Consider the following 24,067-nt stretch of genomic DNA (forward strand, 5'->3'; position numbering starts at 1 on the left):
TCCCAGATCGCATCACATATACATATATATATATATATATATATATATATATTATAATCAAATGTATTTAGTCCATATATTATAAATATTATGGCAAATAAGCTCTTACTTCTGGCAGAAGACCTGGCCACAGTTCCTGCAGTGGTGGCGTCTTTCAGTGAGGGAGAAACGCACTGAGCATCCGGAGCAGCTGTCCACCTGTTCGTCCTTCACCCAGTGATCTGCAGTGGAGCGTCCTGGTTGATCACTGACAGACCAGCTGAACACACGGCCACGGCCGTCGCCTACCAGGATCTTACTGTGGTCTCTGAGTACACAAGAACAGCTTGTTATCAACCGAAACAATTCATTTGATGCCCTCTGAGCAAACACTGGCATGCCAATGTTAAATCACATCAGAAACACAGTTTTTCTTTTATCCACATTCCAGCACAAACACAGAGCACCTACTTTGAAATGGCAAGCGAAGTGATTTCCGCAGGATGAGCGTTGTCCTTGCGGTCAAACGCTGTGTGCATGGTGAGTTTGCTCCGGAACTCCAGCTGTCTCTCCCATCTGTAGCCTGTTCAGGAGACAAAGTAAACAGTAAAGAACATGCCATTTGGTCCCATAAAAAAATCACTATCATAAAAATCCTCCAACACAAGAGAACAGCACTTGTATGACGATGCTAATGCTTAACTGAGTCAATAGCCACACTTCTGAAGTCTATAAATTTAAATGCATTTTGATTACATTACATAAATTAAAAACCAATTAATTCATTTAAGGATTGACTGATCTCGCTTTGGTCTTTTCATGTCAATGACATAATTTGTAATAATAAAAGTATTAAATTAGATTAAATCTACTAAATTAGTTTTTATTTTTCATTAGAATTTAATTATTATCATTTTTCTTTTTTTAACCTAAAATTGTTTTAAAAAATCATCACATGAAACGGCTGGTTTATATTCACTGCACCTGGTTTGAGTTTGTTGTAGGACCGAGCCTCCATGTTATTGGGCTGAAGAGGCTGTGGCACGGGCCCATGTGAGGGTGCTGAGTGCGGTTGGGAATGTGGCTGCGAGGGAATTCCTGGTCTAATCTGGCCCTCTGAGTAGTTTACAAAAACAAAGCCGTCTTTCTCGTCAATGCTGAGCGTGTCCGACCAGCGGCGGGAGTCGTCAGAGCCGCTGTCCACCGACCAGGAGGCTCCGTTGCGAGGCTTGGGTCTGTGGACGGCACTGCTGGGCTGGCTGTTTGAGGTTCGAGGCTTGGGGTCCTGACTGAGGCTGGCTTCCTCTCCCTCAGACTCACTGGTGTCATCGTCTGGAGCGTCACGACCCTCTGGAAGAACAAGATTTCATATGAAAATATCTAATAAAAGTCCAAAAGAATGCATATAATGCATAAGTCAGGCTAAAACGGTATATAGCAAAGTTAATCAATTTTATTTATTATTTATTTGATCTAATACTTCGCAATATTACAGCACAAATGACAATTAAAAGATGTCATGGAGGGGAGATGTTTTACCAATCTCTCCACAGCACTCTGGCACCTCGGGGGGCTCTACAGGGTCTGGAGCAGGGGTTTCTGGGACTTGCAGAAATTCGGTTCTCCAGAACTACAACATAAAAGTCACTTGTCAAGAACTGTTCTCTGGTGAACACTTTTAAACAGACAGAATGGAAAGAAAGAAAGAAGGTAAATTAAGGCGAAGGCTGTTACCCTGACAACACCATCTGAGTGTCCTGTAACGATAACATTCTGTGTGTCCCACTCGTTCATCTCTGAGACGCAGCAGCAGAGGATTTGTTGGCTACGGCCGGTGAAGGTGTTGGTGCTGGCGATGGGGCTTCCATTAATGCTCCACACATGGATGTAGGTGCCAGCACAGGACACTATATCACCCTACATAACCAAATCACAGAATACTTCAGTTAGTTCTGAGGCATCATTTTATTACGAGCCATCATAAAAAGCAAGAAACTAAATTAGGAATCTAAATCTCATAAAAAAAATAAAAAAAAAACGTAAACAGCATTTCACTTATTTAGAAATTAATATTCAGACAAACTATAAAAATGCTTCTTATTTTTTTGCATACTCTAGTTAATAGGTATATTAATATATATTAGTTAATCTCACGAATTAATTCATTTTCAGGAATTTTTCAAAAGGGAAGCACATTTTTATGCAACACATCAAATTAACTTCATATAAAAAATTACAGGTTGGAAATAATTTTTAATTCTGTATCAGGCAATAATAATAACAATAGCAATACTGATCATACATTACTATATTTTATATGAATTGTTTTATTATTATGATTTATTATTTCAAATATAATTTAGTAATACATTATTTTATTGTCCCAATAACCCATACAAAGATATTTTTTCCCATAGTTTTCTGTATGTGCTTATTAAATGTTTAAACTAAAAGGATTTTAAATGTAGTTTAAACAATATTTGTGACTTTTCAGAAAGCATTATTGTGGGCTCACAGTAAGCTCGTTGATGCAGAGTGCCGAGACTGGAGCCCGATGGCCCCTCAGCTGGGTGACGAAAGACAGCTTATTCAGGTCCCAAATGATGCATGTACGGTCCCGAGAGCCACTCACAACAATGTGGTAAGCTGATGACGCTGTGAGACATGTAACTGCATCTGTGTGGCCCAGAAGAGCCTGGAAACATACATACATATATTAATCAACATACAAAACATACCGGAAAGTAGGTTCAGCAAATGAGTCTAAAAGAAAACTTAAAAATATATTATTTGGAGTAAAATGAATCAAACAAGCAAGCAGCATCCAATCAAAACCAAAACAAAAGCTATAATGTGCCAATAACAGTTACCTGTTTGAGTGTGAGGGTCTTGGCTTTCTCTTTGGAGGTCCCGGTCTCCCAAACACAGATGGCTGTGCTGAATCCTCCAGTAATGACCAGTTTGGGATTGGGGCAGATAGAACATAAGATCTGTCCCCACTCAGACAGACACTCGTATACTATCCCTGCCTATGAGACGAACGCAACACACGAACATTAGACAACCAAGCCTGAAAACTATACACACTATATAGAAAAAACCAACACCACGAGCTAGTGTAACCAAACACTACAACTAGTGGGCACTACTACACAGCTAGTGAAATGCAAATCATCTGAAAAACACTGAGAAGAATGTTTCCCACAGCAACATTGTATATCTCTACAGAAATAATTTGAGAAGATAAAGATAGAAAGAAAATACTGCAAAAATGTCAAATGATTCTTGTAACTCAAAGAAACTCGGTTTATAAATGCTGCTACTCAGCAAAATACAGAAAATATGCACTCTACCATTCAAGTCTGGGGTCAGTAAGAAATTGATCAAAAGTGACAAAGAATTTTTTAATAATTTAACATTTATAATCTTACAAAAAAATAAATATTTCAAATAAATGCTGTTTTTCAAACCACCTATCCATCAAAGAACAGTTCTACAAAAACTATTAAGCAGCACAACTGTTTTCAACATTGATAATTTAAGGATCACGTGACCCTGAATATTTCAATATTACAGTTTTTACTATATTTTCAATCAAATAAATGTAGGCTTGGTGAGCATAAGACACTTCTTTCAAAAAAATCTACCCCAAACTTTTCAACTGTAGTTACTATAAAAGTAAACCTAACATTTTTGTAAGACATATTTTATGAATATGCAAAGCTTTCCAGAATCTCTTGCCCCAAATGCATTTTAAGATCTGACAGCCATTCACAACAGCTGCTGAAAGCAGGGCAAGTAAATAGAAGAACTTGTATGTAGCAAATGACCTTGTCAGACTCATAGTTGGAGAGGCGGCAGCTGAGGTCCGCGTAGCCCCAGGCGAAGGTTTTATTCCAGGCAGGAGGAACCAACACCTTGTTCTGCTCAACAGCCAGAATGCCCTTGTCAGTGCATACGATCTGACCCACTGGCTCTTTCAGCTCTGTACAACACAAATGACACACACAGAGCTCATTTAAATGCTCATCATTGTATGGCCAGAACTGTTCTCTGTATGGCCAGAACTGTTTCTGAAAAAACAAGTTTGAACAAATAAAAATTACATTTAATGTATGAATAAATAGTTATTAAATTAAATAGTCGGCACACACACACACACACACACATATATATATATATATATATATATATATATATATATATATATATATATATATATATATATATATATATATATATATATATATATGTATGTATGTATGTATGTATGTATGTATGTATGTATGTATATATATATATATATATATATATATATATATATATATATATATGAGAAACAAAATGTATATGACAGGATATAACATTAATAGTAACGACAAAAAAATGGTATGCGATTAAAAACGTGGGCTGTTTGGATCTGACTTTTGATTGGTCATCACAGAGGCTGTAATGCTACTGTACACTAGAAGTGTAACGATAAGATTCACAATATAGAGTTAGTTTTATGCAAGACTCAGCTTACTGTATTTATAAGGTATTATTCACCCATTCTAATTCTGTCATCATTTACTCACCCTCATGTCGTTTAAAACCTATAAGACTTCTTGTGTGAATTCTTGTGTGACACGCGAAAACAACATGAAAGTGAGTAAATGCAGAATTGAATTTTTTTGGATGAACTAATCATTTACAGTTTAGGAATAGTCATTTTGACATGCTTTCTTGCGATTAGAACCGTGATTGATTGCATTTATCATCTGAAGCGCAAATATGTGCTGCCGGAACGGCACTCCTCAAAGTGAAAGCGCAAACATAATTTAAATCATATCACATTAATTTTTAGTAGTAGGATTATTAAAGCAATAGTATCATATTGTGAGTTCAGTATCACCATTTGTATCGAATCGTGACATGAGTGTATCGTTGCATCCCTACTGTACACCTCTATCCGATCTGCATCACCTTTGACAGGAGTGAGTGAGGGGCGCAAGTTGTCCAGATGATGGAAGAAGATCTTGTCTAAGGTGGAGTTAATTGCAACAGACACACCAGGCACCTCTCCGTTTGACTTGCTGCGCACCCGCTTTGGAGGATGAGGCTTCTTAAACAGCTACAATAATAGAAAAACAGAAGTTAAACTTGATGCAGAATAAATAAAAAACAAAGATGTACTGTACAGTGGTACCAAAAGGAATATGGACACCTAAGGCACACATAATGTTACATTATGTTATATTACATTATAACATTAAATACATTAAACACAGAATATCAAACCAAATGGCAAACAGAGGAAAAAGCTTTTTTCAGAACAAACTTTCCTTTCCATGACTTTTAACCAACTGGTCACTGTGATTTTTACCAGATGTATGAAGTCAAGTTTGCGCAGGTGTCCTAGCAGAATAACCACCAATGTCATTCATGACATTTTCGAAAATTAAATCACAAACCTGTTTTGGGATCTGGCCGAAGTTGTTGATGAATCCAATGGTGGCGGTTTCTTTAAGTGGGTCATTAATGTTGTAGATGTCCACCTGGCCCTCATAGAAGAGATGGTGGAAGACATTCACTGCCTCCACCGCTGGAGGACCCTGCTGCTTGTAACCAAAGATCAAGTCGATCCATTCATGCAGATGGGAGCTGACATAGTCACACTCCAAAGCCTGAAAAAACACACACAAACCCTAAAGGTTACGAACCTGTTTCTGGAGATGGCCTTCAGTTATTCTCTGACATTTAGGTTAAAAGTGGGATTAGGAGAACAGTATTAAACATCTGTATTAGAAGCGGATGAAACTGACACACAGAGCCTCTTTCTGACCACAGGCTCCATCAGGGACAATGTATTACCTCTCTGTGAACCCTAATGAACTCTCTCGGGTCTCCTTTTGCCCACGGAGGCAGAAGAACGTCTCCAAGCCTAATGCCATTCTGTTTACTCCCTTTAGGAAAGATTAACCAAATTAAATAACATACTTGTAGAAAAATAAAAGAGAGAGACTGTATTTAGGGTAGAGATGAGGCAAGTTGTCCAGCTTGTCCTCACCAAGGTCGAAGTTGTTGGAGTTGAGCAGAAACTCAGGAAGGTAGAAGAACTCAGGGATGAGTTCCTTCACATCAGCCATGTTGTGTTTGGAAGCAGAGAGCCAACCCTCTCGTATACTGTGAAACATCCGGTCGGCTAAATCAAAATGTCCTCCCTAAAAACACAAATGAAACTAACATGTAACCAAAAGGTTTAACTTCTTATGTTCAAACTGGATCAACTCTAAAAGCCTGTTTATAGGGAAGTCCACATCACAACTATACCAATAACGACACAGAGGAACGGTATCATTGGAATCACAATCAGAAAGTTTGTTTCCAGCTGACCAAAATATTGACAGCCAGTCAGAATACACTTGACTTTAAAGCGATTCAGCAATTAAAGGAGCAGGCGACATAACTTATGATAAATAGAATGTTTTCATCCATTGGTGCAGATGCTAATATAGTAGTCATTATAGTGTGGATGCTAATACAGTATGTCTAATAACAACATCCTGTCAGAAACAAAAGAATATCTTTATTAATGCTTATAAACTTTGGATGGGAAAAACACTAAATATTTGTGCGTGCAGCGTATGCTGTGTTTATTGTGGAGACAGTCTATGCTATGTGGAGGCTTTATTTAGAAACATGTATTACAAAATCTATTTTCACCTGCATAACAATGGGTGTAGAAGAATGAAAGAACAATGACAAGATTGTCCTGTCCCCAATCTAGTCTCATAAAAAAAGGTTTCTTTTGTAGGTTAAACTTTTTTCCATCTTTGCCCCACAGTTGGTGAAAAAAAACACCTCCCAAAAAGAAAAACTAACACCCAAAGTAAAGAGAAGAAAGCAAGGACGAACCTGAAGCCTGAGGAAGATCTGTGTGAACGGCTCCATTCTAACCAGATATGAGGCCACGATCATTGCAGAGGAGTAATGCGTGCCGTAATGATACGCCGGAGTCTCGCCTGTGAAGAAACAAAAACATGTTTAAAACAGTTTGCATAATCAACACAACTCACAGATCATTAGCAGGGGTGTTTGACTCACCATTAGGATCCTCCCAGTCTTTGAATCTTTTCTTGTACTGGATCAGTCTGTCATCTGTCTGTGCTCCCATTGGTTTGGATAAGTTTCGGAATGTCTTTGGATTGTTGAGGTCCAGTTCCTGTGAAATAATTAAACATCTTTAACTAGCTGAGAAAGATTTAAGCTCAGACTGCAGAAGAAAAAACACAAAACTGGTACTAATGCTCCAACAGAATGTAAATGTACAGCTAACAGTTTAACAGTGTGGCTCCCTACATTTTTTGCTGTAGCACTTATTACAAGGAATAATCAAGGACATGTTTGTACCTCAGAATCAAAGTCTGCCAGGATCCATGGAAAGACTGGATACTGCATTAGGTCATTGTATGACCTGCCAGCCAATGTGTTGAGATGCATTAGATATTGGAAATTACTAATTTCTCCTCTCTGCAAATAAAGAGAGTCTTTTATGAGCAACATTGCAAAAACAAAACAAAAAGACAAAACATTTTAATGCGAAGATACCGCACCTCCCATCTTTGGGTCACTGACTTCTCTCCGACCAGCGTACTAAGAAGACCAGACCTATTAACAACACAAACACACACATATATAAATGTTTATTTGGTAAATAAAATCTAAATACACTTCATAATCTTAGAATATGATGGCAACTTACCCTTGTTCCACACTAGTGTTGGGACGTTGCCCAGAGACAGATTCTGAGCTGTCGGCTAGTGAGGGAACAACTGCCAGGAACCTAGAAAACAAGATTTGGCTTTAACCGCCTTGAAAGTTTGGAAATATGTTATGCTAATGCCTGCGTTCCACTAGCTGATTTTAAATTGTACGCTTTAGAAAACTCAAAGCCACAAAGTGCAATTTCTGATTTGAAATCAGTGGTGACAGTGTAACCAAGCTTTTTTCTGACGTTCTCCTACACTTATATGACTAATAAAAAATAAAATAAAGGCAGAACAGTCTGTTTATAGAATTTCCCATTGAAATACACTCCCGTTTCAAAGTTTTAAAAAAAAGAAAGTAATACTTTTATTCCTTAAGGATATATTAAATTGAAAAAAATTGACAGACATTTATAAAGACATTTACAATGTTATATAAGATTTCTGTTTCAAATAAACGGTGTTCATTTAAACAGTATATTTATCGATAGAAAAAAATATCTAAAAGAAATGCATAAGAGTTTCCATAAAAATATTAAGCAGCACAACGGATCATGTGACACTGAAGTAATGATACTGAAAATTCAGCTTTGCCATCAAAGGGATAAATTATATTTTTAAATCTATTAAAATAGAAAACAATTATTTTAAATTGTAAAAATTATTCACAAATTAGTTTTTTAATTGTATATCATTGTATTGTATTGTATTGTATTGGTGATCAAATAAATGATGCCTCTGTGAGCATAAGAGATGTGTTTAAAAAAAAAAAAAAGTAAAATATATTATCAACCCTAAAGTTTGGAAAGGTAGTATCCATTTCTCTCATTTTCTAAATCAAGTCTCGAGAGGACAAAAAGACAAACACATGTACTGGGTAAAATCACTTCATGATAGTCTATTACAGTTGTTTATGAAAGTGGAGTACACCTGTTCTAATAAAGTCAAACTTCACAATGAATTGCTGCCAAAATGGGGAGCTGCAGTGTGTGACAGGGAATCTGAGAGAAATGTCTGTGGAAGACATTTAGTTTGTCACTTTCTATTCTTAATAGCCGAGTGTGACAACATCTGACAGGACAAGATAAGATTTAATCTAATATGATCAAAACCTGTGACATCTACATCTAAAATAGAGCTGTCTGCAACTGGGATGCTGCCTTAAGAGCCATGAGTGTTTTCAATACCTCTGATACACTTTGTTCCGGACTCCTTTTTGAAAAGCCAACAAATAATTTCTTCCATCCCCAGAAAACACTTCTACTGCCATGGGCTGTGAGGAAGAAAGCATAAATGTAATGAAGTTATCAGCCTTAACATGAAAGATGCCCAATGTTATCTGGGTTCAAGCAACGAATTAAGCCAAATGGTTCATTTGCATACCTGAAGCAGGTAACGGCGTTTGTGCACCTCTCTGATGTCTTCGTAAGCAAAGATGCTGCAGCTTCGTTTCAGCTGACTCTTGCTCTGCCGGGCCCCTCGGGGGATGATAGGCTCATGCATACTGCAAATGTCACAAAAACAAAGTGCAAACACTAAAGCAGTGGTTCTCAACCAGGGTGCCTCAGCAAAGCTCCAAAGGGGCCACAGAATGACTAATATTAATTAATAATTACATAAAATGAATCTAAACATGATAACAGAATTGAATGACAGAATGTATCGTAGGGTAGTTAATTTTTTTAAATTTTGCATGTCATAATTACAGCAGGAATACTCAAATATATTATCCTATGTGGGAATATTATGTTGGACAATGGGGGCCAGTCAAAAAGGTTGAGAAAAAAAAAGGCACTAAATTATTAGAGACTGACAGAAAATATCTTAATCTTAATTTTAACATAATTTTCACACTCTGAAAATCTGCATTTTGGGCCAGTAGGAAAAAATATAGAATTTTACCAGATACAAGTGAGTTTTTGTAATTAGCTAAGAGCAGAAAACCAAACATAACTCTTACTTTGCGGGGAGTGTCTCAATGTCTCTAATCTCTCTGGTGACAGTCATAGTGAAGCCGTCGATCACATAAAAATGCTCTTTCCCAAATAAGAGCAGTCCTTCACTGGTGTCCAGACCCTGAACCCGAGCACAGCGGTACATGTGCTGGATCTATCAGAACAAACATAGGAAACACATTCTCAGTATTATTCATATCAATCAATCCAAATTTCCCATTAAGAAAAATAACAACCGGGCTAGTTTTAATTATTACTTCCCTTATACCAATGGGGGATAATCTGACAATCCGCAATGTCATGATCAAAATAAAGCTTTATCCAAAGACCCACATTTTCTAAGCAACAGAGACTGCCAGTAAAAACAAATCGCAGTAGATAGTTCACTTTAAAATGAAAATTCTGTCATCATATGCTCACCCTCAAGTTGTTTCAAACCTGTATGAATTTCTTTCTTCTGCTGAACACAAAGGAAGATATTTAGAAGAATGTCAGTAACCAGACAGTTAACTGGTCCCTACTATGGAACTTAATGGGACCAGTTAACTGTTTGGTTACTGTTCAGCAGAAGAAAGAAATTCATACAGGTTTGAAACAACTTGAGGGTGAGTATATGATGACAGAATTTTCATTTTAAAGGGAACTATCCCTTTAAGCAGTGTGACTAGGATGTTGTGTTGGAAGAGGTGTAGCCGTGTAGTGCTGCAGACCTTCTCTCCCTCCTCCAGCAGGCGGAGCAGCGTGGTGTTGTCGGTTTTCTGTTCCTCGTCCATAGCTCCTGACTCCAGCAACTCCTGCAGCTGGTCTTGACTGTCCTCATCAGCCCCATCTGCTGTGGAGCGGGACCGTTTCAAAGGGGCCTTCACCAAACCTAAAACATAACACAGCACACTGAGTCAATTCATACAACACAGTTTTAATAGATAGACAATCGTATCATTCGACAGACAGTTTCTCCCATTCAATCTAAAGAGTCGGCAGAATTACCTTTTACTAACAAGTTAGTAGTAGTTGTACAGTATGTCAAGTCTTTTGAAAAAGGAGAAGAATTCACTGTATTGAAAATCGTACTTTTCTATATGCTACATACATCGACAAGCAAAATGTATAATCAATAACTGTAAAACTCAATGTATACCAGTGAGCATTTCATTTCTGTAGTAGTTTTACAGTAACATATATTGACCTTTGACCCTTGCGATGGTGTCCTCTCCATGCTCAGGCTCCTGCTGTGTGGTCTCTCCCTCTGTGTTCTGCTCTATGGAGTGCTGGTACATCCCCGGGTTCCCTGACAGCAGCCGCATGTAATACTCCTTACTGTCATAGCTGATCGCTCGGCGGTAGCGCACTGGTTTCTGGGAGGATTGAAATTGAACAAGAACTCTTTAATAGGATTAATTCACTTCTTTTAGGTTTATATCAACCTTGATGGAAAACCTTTATAATGAAAAATACGCTCTTGCAAGTCAGTGACAGCCAGAGGAATCCGGTCAGAGGCATGCAAACACACTTTGGGCTCGACACAGCCACATGAGCATCACTCCTTAAGAAAATCCCACACTGACAATTCACATTTATTTAATTCATATTTAGACGCCATTTATATATTTCACCCACAAAGGATAATTCAAGCATTTAAACATCTATAGATCAACATGTTTTCAAGATTCAAATTCAGTCAAGTATTTGTATGTAGGTATTTTTTTGGGGAAAAACAATCTGCATGGACATGCTGTTTATCAACCTCCATCTAAATACAATTCAAGGAAACTATAACTAAAGGTGAAATATGTAATTTCTGCACAACTAGCAGCACACACTGGCTCAACCAATGGAGAGAGTTTAGGGCGGGGCTACAGTATCTGTTTGCTGAACAATGGAAGTTGGATGAAGTATGTGATGGTCTTTATTTCTGCAGTTCTGTTTGGTGCCAGTAATGACATAATTTAACATGAATACCAATTATTAGTAAGTTGTAACAGTACTATGCAACATTCTTGTTTGAATATTGTTCAACTTCACAACACATACTACAATATGGATTAAAAAGGATTAGCAAACGAGGGAATGAGCTGTCCTAAATATATTTTCTTAGAGGTTTCTTTGTATATGAAATATATTCAACAGGAATGAAAGCAGAGAAAACATCTCCAACCAGCATTTTAAAAGCTCTGCAGAGGCGTAAATCCACATACACCTCCCTGTCATGAGCCAGGCACAAGGTCTGGGGGGACATTTTATTTTACAGTTAAGCATTCAGCAGCATTCAATGCAGTTGTTTAAGAGGATACAGCAAGACTGTAGTTTAGGCACATTTCAGTTTGTACCTGGACTGTTAAGTTAACCACAGCGGCCAGTAATGGCACCTGAGAGTGATTCTAAAAAGGGAAAAATGGGTTATGGCAAGAGGAGCATATGAAAGCATTTAAGGGTCCATATGTGCATTTAGTACCATCATATGGCTAATGCTGCTAATTCAAGTTTGAGAGTTCACAAAAGATCCATTCAGAGCATATTATCAGCCATTAGTGCTATACACACGCTGACATTCACTGGAACTATAGGCACATTCAACAGACTTGTTTCTGTTAATGGGGTAAAATAAGATTAAACCTAATTGCATAAGATTATTTTCTATTTCAGGCAGTCAGAATTACCTTCTTTTTAAGCAAATCTTGAAATCTGTGTAGATGACTATCTCTATCTAACTTTACTTATATTCAGCACAAATCTGACTAAAAAATTGAATTAAATAATATTATTATGTCTCTGCTTGTTTGCTGTGCTTGAGTATATAAAGAACTGATTCTTTGAATAAGTACAGCAGGGTTTTTTTTTAACTCAAGAAACACACATATATAAATATAAACAGTATATAAGGCTATGTTTTATGTATTTGAGGAGCGGAGAAGAGTGTTAGTCTAGCATTTGTCGTCGAGTCATTACCAACTCTGCCTTAAATAGCCTGTGAAGCTCTTCTTTTATAACATAAGATTTTGTCCAAATGACAAAAAAAAAAGTACCCACATAGCCACTGTAAACTTTATAATCTGTAATTTGATGAAAGCGTAAAGCAATGCACTTTACTACCTCAGATGAGGCCATTCTAACGGTGGACAAAACATGTATGTCCAACATTTTCTCTGGTTAAAAACCTTGAAACACCATTTGAGCTTAGTTTAGGTAAAATTTTTATCATTTAATAATATATAACAATAATATAATGACTCATGCAAGTGTCTAACCATATATAAAGCCACAATATCAACTTATGGCGCTTTTCCACTGCACAGTATCAGCTCGCCTTGGCTCGCCTCGCCTTTGTTTGGTTTTCCACTGTGTAAAAGTTGTACCGGTACCTGCTTCCAGGTACTTTTTTTCGTATCACCTTCAGCGAGGTTCTAAGCGAGCCGAGGCGAGCTGAGGCGATACTAAAATGTGACGTGACACACGGCAGACTGCTGATTGGTAAGAGAGAATCGTCACTATTCACTGCGCCATCATTGCACGCGCCAGACGGAGTATCCTGAATAACCCCGACATTTTTAAGTCGTTTTGCCAGAGATTTTGCGTGATATACCCATTACTAATATTATGTAAAACAGCATACACTCGATTTCCTCCATTGTCCTGTGTGTGTGGGTAGCGGGTGTGTGTCGCGTCGCTATGACGACCAGGTACTATTGTGGAGATACTATCTGCAATGGAAAACGGAGCGAAACGCGAGCCGAGCCACGGCGAGTCGAGTCAAGCTGGTACTGGTAATGGAAAAGCGCCATTAGACAATGTGAAGCGAAGTTAATTACCGGTATTTAAAAAAATAAACAAAATCCTAAAAAGTATAGATTTTAAAGATACAAGGTTTCTGCCCCGACAGCGACGATATAGTATTTTCCCAAATCTTATCTGAGATTTTTTTTAAATACACTACAGGTACCTAAGTAAGAAGGGCATAAACTAACCAGAGTACTTGCGTTGGGTTCAGGATCAGGCACGTAGGGATAATGAATGTAGAACATGTCATTCCGAACCATTTTCTTCCTCATTCTGCAGGGTCCCTCGGTCATGTCCAACTGAAACTTATCCAGATGGGAGCCAATAGGAGGGCCCCAGAGACCCCTTTCCCGAAGCAGCTCATATTCAATCCCTGCCCACTCATCCATCACATACTTCAGTGCATTCTGCTGCCTCTGTGAAAAAACAAATGCATATTTGGAGCAGACATCTTTATTTTTTTATTTTTTTTAGTCATTCCACTACAATCAGGCTTAGGAAAACGTTTATTTGACGACTACCCCATGTAAAACATTTAACCAATTATAATTGTTCTACAAATAATCTATGCGACCTTTCTATATATGTTTGAAATTGTGCAGGTTACCTCTTGATGCTCCTTGTACTGCATTGCTACCAAGTCCCGAACCACAGCAATGTGCGTGAACATCCACTGGAAGGTTTCCTGTGGACAGTCAAAACTAAATGTGAGTACAAACTGCCTGTGCAAATCCAAAAGATCAGCTAATTTCCACATTTGTTAAAAGTTGTTTTGTCAGTTACCAGTGCAGAAAGGTTGTTCTTGTTCATTCCGCTTTCCTTCTTGCTACGACGGGAGCCGGTCAGTTTGGAAAGACCAAAGCCACTGCTGACTCGAGACAGTTTGGACTGATTCGCTGGGGCAACAGTCTCACCCCTGCTGATGCATTTCTTCTCATGGACTAGAAGGAAAACAGAACTTGTTCAACACAGTAAGAGAAACACAGGTCAGGTCGAGAAAAGAAATAAGCAGAGTGACAAAGATAAACACAGGAAAGAGTGTGAAAGCAGCACGCTGCTAAAATTGAGAGAATCTGAACATGTAATGTAATTATAAAGTGAACATTTGAGCGTGTTTGACTGGACGTTTTCCTCACCCAGATGGCTCTGCCAGCTTTTAGCAGCAGGTTCCTCTAGAGCAGGTCGGGCGGTGGCGATGTCCACATGTCCTCTGTCATTGACAGGTAGAGACACTTTAAAAATGTCCTCCAGCATTTGTCGCTTACTGTGCATGAGCTCCGTCCACACACGATTCACTGCCTTGAGCAGCAACTGACGACCTAACACAAACCAAACAAGAAGGACAGAATAAGCTAGATATGAATAATGGCTTTTATGAGGGTTTGTAAAAGTTAATATCTTAATAATATAATAATATCTGTATAGATATAATAATATCTGTAAAAAGATAGTAGTAAACTCTATGCTTTAATCCAGCACAGATTCCAACCCCCCAGAAATGTCAGAAAAAGAACAACCTTCGCTAACATCCTGGCTCTGGGCGCTGTCCGACTCGTTCTCGGAAGGAACTGCAACATGCCAGGTGGTCATTCGGGCCTCCGCCTCCAGACCAAAGCCATCCACACTACTGTAAAAGAACATGAAACAGAACTGACCCATGGCTCGGCGATACAGGGTACGATTCTCATATTTAAAGACACCAGAATCTTTTGGACAATGATTTATCACAGTGCTACATCATGTGACGCATTCATCCTGTCAGTCAATAATATGAGTTTGCATGCCAAATCACAAACAGTAAGAATAATGAACTATCATTTCAGCACATCAGACACTCGAAATCAAATCAGTTGAAGTTATTGATCTCCCTGCGTCAGCAGAGCTCAGAGGCTCAGAGTATCAGCACTGCACACTAATGTAATTGTGCTCTCATTTCTCAGTCTCTCTGAAGCCAAACTTCTGAGTCAGCCTAGATGCAGAGCCATGACAACGTGAACCTCCCCCTCAAATCTCTCACAGTGACTCACAACAGAAAAGCAGAGAGCTGCACAATCACAAACAATCCTGAGACTGAGAAGAAAAATTATTATTTTCACAGCTCCTACAGGATGTCTACCTATTTAGCTTTCTATCTAAATGGATTTTATTAATTTGTTTAATTATTTATTATTTTTAAATTATTTACTTATTATTGACAAAATGTATTTACTTATTTTTCATATCTTATATACAATGTCCATCAATATTTATTTATTTTTTACTGCTCATATATAGTTTATACATCTATCTAAATGTATGTGTTTGCTTCACAGCTTGCTTATGTGATACATAAGCAATATTTATTGTACATGTATACAGTACATATGTATACATGTATATGCATATGTATCACATATTGCTTATGCGATACATACAATAGAAAATAACACTTTCTATGAATCTAGTATTATTTGTTTTTATTATATAAAAAAAAAAAATTGTCAGCACACATCTAACCATTTATCTGTTCATCTAAATGAATTTTGAATAAAACTTACAAAAGTCTGGATTTGGACCAGAGACGCCTTGCATGTCAAACGGAAACCATAGCACGAGAGACTAGCATGTCCATCCATACGCTCTAAATTCATAAACCCTTGATTTCACATAAAGTGCCTAAAAACATCTAACGACCCCGTGTCTCTCTCACCTCCCCGTGTGCAGGTTGATCAAGCAGTGGGCCAGACACGCCACAAACTCCTGGTCATGGTTGCCGGGTCCCAACACAAGGTTTCGGTTTACCGTCAGCACACGAAGTGAATCCAGCAGGGTGACCTGTTGCGGGACAGTCTTGTGTGGTCGTGAGAGCTGGTAAAGTATTGTTCGGTTCAGACAATGGTAGATTGAGTCCAGAGACAAACCCTGTGATCTGCGTTTAGACTGTTGAGGGACAAGAAAGGAGAAAAGGAGATCTGTTGAGAAACCACCACTCATTTAAATCACATAGGAATGCAACAAATGGAAATAAGCAGTGTAAAAGAGCGAGAGAAGAGAGAGAGATTGAGAGAGAGCATTGTCAAAATAACAGAAAGTTGTAATGTTTATAGACAAGGACAAAGACACCGCTTTCCTCAGCAGACATTCAAACGGATTAAGATTGACCAGAAGAATATCAGCTACAGTAGATGCGGGTAATGCACGCGTTTATAGTCCATCTCTTGCCTAATATTATGCTCTACATAATACAATACGTTTCAATGAAGCAAAGTGACAATTTAGAATTAGTAACGGAAGCTCGGGCTCAACTGTTAAACTGTCAATTTTAGATTTGAATTTGTAGTAGAAGGAAGTAGTTCCACACAAAAGAGAGTTTTTAAAGACTTTTAAAGACCGTTGTTTCTTATTTATTTACACACGTGGCATCAAAATGTTGTGTAAACACAATATCACACTCGTAACCGTGCAATATGGCTCTATATTAGCACGGCTGTGATTACCAACGGCCGAATCACAGCCGTGTTGATATACAGGCTACTCGTGTGATATTGCCATTATATATATATATATATATGGTTATGACATTAAATTATTAAGGTAAGAGTTTTGAGTCACTGCTACATAAAAGTATTCATTTATTTCAAGAAAATATTGTTATTGACCCCAAACTTTTGATAGTATATATTTAAGACACGTCCATCAAAGAACTAATTTGTATGGAATGTATTTGGCCATATTATATATACTGTATATAGCGTGTCTCTTCGGAAAATTTGGATTAAACCACTAAATTCATATGATCAGTTTTACGATCTCTTTATGATCTTTTTGAAGCGTCAAAGTGGTAGTTGCATAGCTGTCAATGGAGGGATAGAACTGGCACAGATTTTTATTAAAAATAACTTCATTTGCGTTCTGAAGATGAATGAAAGTCCTAATGGGTTTGGAACGACACAAGGGTAAATAAATGATGACATTTTTTTTTTTTTGGGGTAAACTATCCCCAACTATGCCTTTGTATCACCTCATTTTGATTTTCCTTTAATAACTCCTTAGAGACATTTTGGCAATGGGAACAAGTGTGCTTATTATGATGTAGGCGGTGTGAAAGCATAATTGGAGGTTAAGCCCTAGTATGAGGTCACAGGACTGCACTCACCTGGGTGACCAACTGGACTATGAATTCCACCACTAGCTTGGACTCTTTATTGAACATGCCTTGCCACAGCTTATCCACCACACGCTGGGTGAAGTAGAAGACGTTGTTGACCAGAATCTGGTAACTTCCTCCTGTCGTTATGGGCAATGATGCCTCCTCACCTGTTGGAGAAAAGACCCACAAACATGAAAGTTTTGAAATTAAGAAATGGTTAATATCATTTTTACTTAGGAAACATTAGAACAAGGGGAAATGTGGTGGTCAGGGGTCACAGAAGTCACCATCAGCACACTGGCAGCTAAACGGATCAAATGAAATATCTATTTTCACTTACTCGCACTCATGACATTACAAATCCTGAATGTTTTCATTACATGAAACAAACTAGACTTTTTTTTTGGGGGGGGGGGACTGAGGCTATCGAGCGCCAAAAAATAAGACAAAGAACTAATAAATGTACCATGAATGTAGTTTGTATGACACTTGAGCTAAATTACAATCCTTCTGAACCCATATGTGAAACATTAGAAACAGACAAAATTTAGATCATCACTCTCTGAATATCATACCATCTGTCATAGCTATACAATCTAATTTGTGTTAGGTACATTCAAATATGGCAGTGGTTCTCAACCAGCAGGCACAAGATGACATTTAAATTAATAAATTATTGTTAATATACTAAATAATCTAACTCTAAATTCCAATGCTTAAAAGTCAGCTAAAATTAAGATGTAAACTTGTAAATCATATTTTTACCCCTCAATCACTATTGTTATTGAAGTACATACAGTTCTTGAAACTCCTGGAATCACAAAATGAATCATGGTTAATTTATTTAATATAACACTACCAGTCTCTGTTTGAAAAAAAGCTTGAAATACTGAAATATATCTTCACCTACATGGTGGGTTTTTTTGTATATTGTGTTAACGTTACAGACATCTAGTCAAAAAGGCTGAGAACTCCTTAAATATGGTCAATCGAGACCTGTTTTTTTTGCATATATTGTGACTTATCTGCACTGGCATCAAACAGAGGTTGGAACAAAATGAGATTGAGTATTAAATGACAGTATTAAAATTTTTGGCTGAAGCATTGTACCAAAGCATTTCCCTGAGCTAAACCTGACGACTGGATGGGCAACTAACCCAACAGAACATCTGCTGCAAGAAGCTGCTCCATCACACTGTCCAGGATGTAGGACTGAAACTCCTTCTGCTGGGTTCTGGTGGAGCGCTCTGGTGAGGCCTGAGGACAGAGAGCAAAGTTAGTGTTTATGCTCAACAGATGGACACTCCCACATTAGCTTCTAATAAGCAGCATGCAAAGTGCCACAAGACGATACAAAATAAAGCCAAAAATGACATGCACTGAAATTATGTAGCTTAACTGGCAACAAACCAAATGTTTACTTGTGATCGAGCAGATATCTGAGAGGATCTTACCTCTAGCAGAAGATCAATGATGGGGGTTTGTTTGCTGGCAGGTGTCATGCACAAGTTGTCCATGATGAGGACCCTCATGAAGTCAAAGACGTACTTCTTGGCTGGGTGGTTGGTCAGGTAGGTTTTACTGCCAACATTACAGTATTCTGACTGGCTGCGGTTCATGCCTGTATCTGTCACAAAAGCTTTGAACTCCTCAGTTGGGGAGCTGGCTTCATCATCCAAATCAGTCACCTGAGGGAAAACAAGGCACTTTTCAGCTACACAATAACCTTCAATTGTACCTTGAACATCAAAGACAAATTCTCAAAGGCCTTAACCCTCTGGGGTCAGCAATCACACCGGCGTGATCTGCTCGCTTTTTTTCTTATCAGTGCAAAACAGACTCAAAATACTCTGTTGATTTGTATCTTACATATAAGTGTTACACATCATTCAAACCTGTTAAATTTCTTCTTTTATTTGTGTACACTCATAATAAAAACAAAATGTTGCATTTTTTGTAAAATAAAGAAAATAAACATGATGTGCGTTCTGCCGTCTCTATCAATGTGAAAATCAATCTGAAACGCGACAGAAAATGACCAGTAACTCAGCAAATGTTTATCACACATATTTGAAACGTATGTCTTTACAATGCTTGGAGTCTCAATTTTTTTATGATGTAAATTATATCTAAAACAAATATTCTCTGTTTAAGTAATCCGTATGAAAGCAACGACAAGTACAGTTTCTCAAACGCGTCCTAATTAACTCCAATGTGACCACACCCACGCGCACACAAACGATTGGCATGCAAATAGTCCACATGAAAGAACGCAGAGCTGTTAACGCCCTCATTACCTCATAACAAAGAAAAAGAGACTTCAGTAACTTTTCATCGAGTTTGGAAGACTGTTTGTGCTGTGCTGTTTACCTAGGATTACCTTAGAAGAACGTGAGTTGAAGAAAAATGACAGGTATGTAACGTTAAGGGCACAAAGGTGTGTGACTGTTCAAGTCTCTGTCTTTAGATTAAGTGTGTTCAATAATGTGCTTTTTTGTCCTTTGTTGTGTATCTTTGGATTATGTTGTTTTGTAAATAAATCCAAACAATCAAAAAGCCATTCTTTTTTAAATTCACTCCTCATTCTTCCTCATAATGATATGGCCTGATAGCACCTAATAGGGCCATTATGTCTTTGTCTTTCTCAGGTGTGAAACACTTAATATTAATGGCTGGTTCACGCATCCTCACATAAAGCTTTCTTACACAAAACATGTCCTACTCAGATAAAACAATATATTGATTTAAAATTTGTGAGTAGGCAGGATGATTTTCACATAGTTTTGAAGAAAATATTCTAGGCTACGTGATACAATTTTCAAAAGTCTTGTGAAGAAATAATCAATTTGGGTTTCATGACCTTATTTCAGTGACATTTATTTTTTGTTTCTTCACAAACCACACATAAACGTCATTATCTCAAAACTACAAACTTTTACATACGGTACATGCTGCTGACATATTATTGTAGCAGAGTTTGTTCTGAATACAGTGTAATAAGACTTAATCAATGAAAATGTCACAAGTAACAGAAATAAGCACAAATGTCAGAGCATGTCAGAACACCTCCAGGACACAGAAAACACCTCAGACCCCAGAGAGTTAAGGTCCCAAAAGCCAGTTACAATGATAAAGCGCAAGAGCTTACCATCTCAGAGTAGGGCCGTATATTGAAGGGGAAAACTGTCGCAGCAAGTGTACACAGGAAGTCTGGGCTGTGCCACATGGGTGCCAGATCTGGGATGTTGTGATAGAGGTAACGGAAAAACTGCATGAGAGTGATGGGATATTCTCTCAGCCAGGAACCCTCCTCCTCTGACTGCCAAGGCTGTGGGTTAGATAAAGAGAAATATCCAAAACTAAGTCAGCTTACGCTATGAGCTTATTTTAAGGACGTGGTCATGGGAATCAATTATTTTAACAAACTATTTTACAATTTCCTTAATTTTTTACTTTGAGCATCAGTTTGTTATTAATTTCCCAATTCATCCAGAATTCTTCATCAGTTGTAGTATAAAACCTTTGATAAACTACCAACTGAAAACCGCAGCAATCATCACAATAACAACATTTGCTCCTCGGACACATTTCTGAGGCAGGCGAGTTGGAGACTCACTAGGTTTAGCATGCTGCGCAGCATGGCCAGGAGCAGGAACGCTGTTTCAGTGCACATGTTGTGAATGGAGCCCACCACTGTAGCGCTGGAGGCCGGGACGCCAAATATAAACGACCAGATAGAGTCCAGGTCAAACTGTGTGAGAAGATGGGATTATTCAATCATTTTTGGTAAATATATATTATATAAATGATTCAATTGCATTAAATTATTATTAAATATAATTAAATAATAATTATTCATTTAAAAAGTAAAAGCATGAACAGTGGTGACATTACAATGCTCCATCACGGAGAAAACAAGTGCAGATGTTTAACATTCATTTTAAGCATGCATGATTAAATGGATGATAGTGAAAATTTCAATTTTGAACACTAGTATATTATATATAGTATAGTAAAGTAAATAGTAAACTATATATAGTAAAGATCTGAGGTTAAATTTGTACATAAACAGTTTTAAGATTTTAATATGAAATTTCAGATTCTGTAATATTTCTGGGTCATTAATGATCAAAGAAAATTGGTGACATGATCAAGAGGTACAAAAAATAAAAAAAGGAAAATACTGTTAATTTTTCAGTTCAATGTTTTTACACAAATTGCAAATAATACACTCAAATGTAGATAATACAAATAATTTAAAAAATGTATGAAGTGAAATTATAAATTTGAAAAATATAGGCATTTTAGTATTGGTCTCAGACATGTGAAATATGGATTGTGATCCACACTCACACTCACACATATATAAATGTTTATTTGGTAAATAAACTCTAAATACACTTCATAATCTTATAATATGATGGTAACATATGTATGAAGACATTAAGTTTTATTAGTAGGGAAAAAAAGGTTTGCATACTGACATGTACCTGCAGGCTGTCAGGCAGCTCTGTGATTGGCTGCTGGAGGAAGAGGGCCATGAGCATGAAGTAAATCTCTGGAACGTTGGTGTGTTTGGGCAGTAGAGTTTGCAACACGGGGAATCCTGGGAAATGGCAGGCATCTCGGTTGATTTCACGCAGCGTCGATCTTCCCCCTGCACTGCGGCCCACATTAAAACCTGAAAAGAGATAAGAGTAAAAGAAATGGCCCACAAATTATGTTATAATACTATATACTTAGTTATTGATCTTATTATTATTGTTATCAAATATAATTACTGTATAATGATAGTTATATATGATCATTAAATATGATCATATAGCCTAGGTCTCTTCTCACCCAGAACAGTGCCGATCTTATTAGTGAGCACAGAGTCGGTGTGGTCCAGCCACCCTCCTCCAGACAGGCCCTCTTTAAACCGGCTCAGGATGGATTGGTTACTCAGCAACACCACCAAGATCAAGAGAGCTGCCGTCACTGTGCTAGAGTGAATGTGTTCTTCCATAAACATCAGCAACCAATCAAAACCCAAGGTGCGCACAAGCTCATCACATGCTCTGTGGGAGGGAGCAGAAAGAATTTAGGGGTAGGGTGATTAATATGAAGGCGATACTTACAAATGTATGTTATAATGTTTTAAGTTAACAATCTTAAGCTTAAATGGTGTTTTCTGCTATTTTTTCATACACAAAGTACATACACTAAGTGCACTGTTAAGCAATAAAAGCACCTGGGCCACACTAAATCATTTGACACATATCCGAAGTGTCCAGTTCCATCTGTATCCAGTCCAAGATATCGTCCCTAAACCAGCAGTCTCAGGTAACAATGTTACAGATGCTGTGAAATGCAGTGCAGCTCTCTGAAGTCTAATAATCCCCCCATGATTTAATAAGGAGCATCACTCACTGTGCATTAACGGTGTTCTTCTCTTTGCAGCTGAAGAGCTGTTTAAGCAGGATATCCAGCAGTCTGTTGCGCAGAAGAATCAGATTGGACGACAGGAGGCCTCCAAACTCATCATCAGCCCCTGGACAAACACCCAGGAAGAAGATTAAAGGTGTCGTCACTTTTAATGCTGCTCGGTGAAATGTTGTTGGTGAAATCCAGTCATTTCAATTAATATCTGCATGATTGGGAATTTTGTAAAACTTCCCCATGCAGATTTTCCATGTTCTATCCAAGTTTTTTTTCACACAAATTTGATGTTGACCAAAATAAAGCTGCTTGGATTAAAAGGGTCTGATTTGTTAGGAGAGTGATGTTCAGATTAAATGTTTCTTTGATACTAAGCTTATTTGAAACTTTCAAAAAGATGACCAACCTCTATCGATCTTCTCCTCATTGGTGTTCTCCATAATGACAAACTTCTCACAGACTGCAAATGTTGGTAATGTTGAAGAGATGAACTGCCCAAACCTTAGCCATAAACAATGAACAAATAATTGAATAATTAAAAAAAAAAAGATAATTATGTTTTAAACGTATTTATTATTGTAATATCTATCCAAATAATTATTAGACAACAGAAATGATTCCTCAAGTCACCTCTTCTTGTAAACACAACTGAATCTGTCCAAAATCAAATAAATCTGATTGTGTCAATTCTGATTCAGTTTCAGTCATTTAAAAATGTCTACATCTCTGTGTCTACCTGAGCAGGTCATATGAGTTGGGGAAGCCCTGCAGCAGGAGACTGAGGACATTGCCGATGGCAGCGATGGTGGGCTGAGACAGAGACTGATCCCTCAGAGTCAGCAGCAGTTTGGGGATCAGCTGGAACTCCCGCAATAGTTTGCCATTCTTAGCAGCTTCACTGAGAACAGAAACAATTAAACACTATGTTAGTGATAATAGTTTAATTAATGTCTATGAATTTAGCAACATCACTCCCTCTAAGGCACGCATAAAATCAGATTTCCTCTCATACTCTCTCTCCCCTTGTCTATGATGTACACCTCAAAAAAACATTTGATACA

At 37.7% G+C, this 24,067-nt stretch overlaps 1 protein-coding gene across 5 annotated transcripts in view; it reads right to left on the bottom strand.

Annotated features, from left to right (window-relative positions):
• The window catches only part of wdfy3 (WD repeat and FYVE domain containing 3), an 82,797-nt gene that overhangs the window by 3,459 nt on the left and 55,271 nt on the right, over positions 1 to 24,067 (bottom strand). For 2 of the 5 annotated variants that reach the window (XM_079608612.1, XM_079608609.1), the window contains exons 26-64: positions 23,743 to 23,904; positions 23,413 to 23,507; positions 22,998 to 23,118; positions 22,428 to 22,645; positions 22,070 to 22,266; positions 21,202 to 21,336; positions 20,734 to 20,913; positions 19,040 to 19,273; positions 18,743 to 18,842; positions 17,592 to 17,752; positions 16,146 to 16,375; positions 14,974 to 15,083; positions 14,593 to 14,775; positions 14,240 to 14,397; positions 14,064 to 14,141; positions 13,645 to 13,872; positions 12,010 to 12,060; positions 10,869 to 11,037; positions 10,393 to 10,553; positions 9,688 to 9,836; positions 9,111 to 9,231; positions 8,915 to 9,000; positions 7,724 to 7,804; positions 7,575 to 7,629; positions 7,372 to 7,491; positions 7,066 to 7,183; positions 6,877 to 6,983; positions 6,029 to 6,182; positions 5,833 to 5,924; positions 5,433 to 5,645; positions 4,945 to 5,092; positions 3,810 to 3,964; positions 2,850 to 3,008; positions 2,495 to 2,674; positions 1,714 to 1,896; positions 1,519 to 1,609; positions 964 to 1,329; positions 451 to 562; positions 110 to 307 (exon numbers count right to left, since the gene is read on the bottom strand). In XM_079608612.1, coding sequence (XP_079464738.1) covers positions 110 to 307; positions 451 to 562; positions 964 to 1,329; positions 1,519 to 1,609; positions 1,714 to 1,896; positions 2,495 to 2,674; positions 2,850 to 3,008; positions 3,810 to 3,964; positions 4,945 to 5,092; positions 5,433 to 5,645; positions 5,833 to 5,924; positions 6,029 to 6,182; positions 6,877 to 6,983; positions 7,066 to 7,183; positions 7,372 to 7,491; positions 7,575 to 7,629; positions 7,724 to 7,804; positions 8,915 to 9,000; positions 9,111 to 9,231; positions 9,688 to 9,836; positions 10,393 to 10,553; positions 10,869 to 11,037; positions 12,010 to 12,060; positions 13,645 to 13,872; positions 14,064 to 14,141; positions 14,240 to 14,397; positions 14,593 to 14,775; positions 14,974 to 15,083; positions 16,146 to 16,375; positions 17,592 to 17,752; positions 18,743 to 18,842; positions 19,040 to 19,273; positions 20,734 to 20,913; positions 21,202 to 21,336; positions 22,070 to 22,266; positions 22,428 to 22,645; positions 22,998 to 23,118; positions 23,413 to 23,507; positions 23,743 to 23,904 — 5,859 coding nt within the window. The remainder of the gene's footprint in view (positions 1 to 109; positions 308 to 450; positions 563 to 963; positions 1,330 to 1,518; positions 1,610 to 1,713; positions 1,897 to 2,494; positions 2,675 to 2,849; positions 3,009 to 3,809; positions 3,965 to 4,944; positions 5,093 to 5,432; positions 5,646 to 5,832; positions 5,925 to 6,028; positions 6,183 to 6,876; positions 6,984 to 7,065; positions 7,184 to 7,371; positions 7,492 to 7,574; positions 7,630 to 7,723; positions 7,805 to 8,914; positions 9,001 to 9,110; positions 9,232 to 9,687; positions 9,837 to 10,392; positions 10,554 to 10,868; positions 11,038 to 12,009; positions 12,061 to 13,644; positions 13,873 to 14,063; positions 14,142 to 14,239; positions 14,398 to 14,592; positions 14,776 to 14,973; positions 15,084 to 16,145; positions 16,376 to 17,591; positions 17,753 to 18,742; positions 18,843 to 19,039; positions 19,274 to 20,733; positions 20,914 to 21,201; positions 21,337 to 22,069; positions 22,267 to 22,427; positions 22,646 to 22,997; positions 23,119 to 23,412; positions 23,508 to 23,742; positions 23,905 to 24,067) is intronic. The other 3 variants (XM_079608608.1, XM_079608611.1, XM_079608610.1) reach the window with 3 other exon arrangements.

Source organism: Phoxinus phoxinus (assembly GCF_949152265.1).
Source record: "Phoxinus phoxinus genome assembly, chromosome: 3".
NCBI lineage: Eukaryota > Metazoa > Chordata > Actinopteri > Cypriniformes > Leuciscidae > Phoxinus > Phoxinus phoxinus.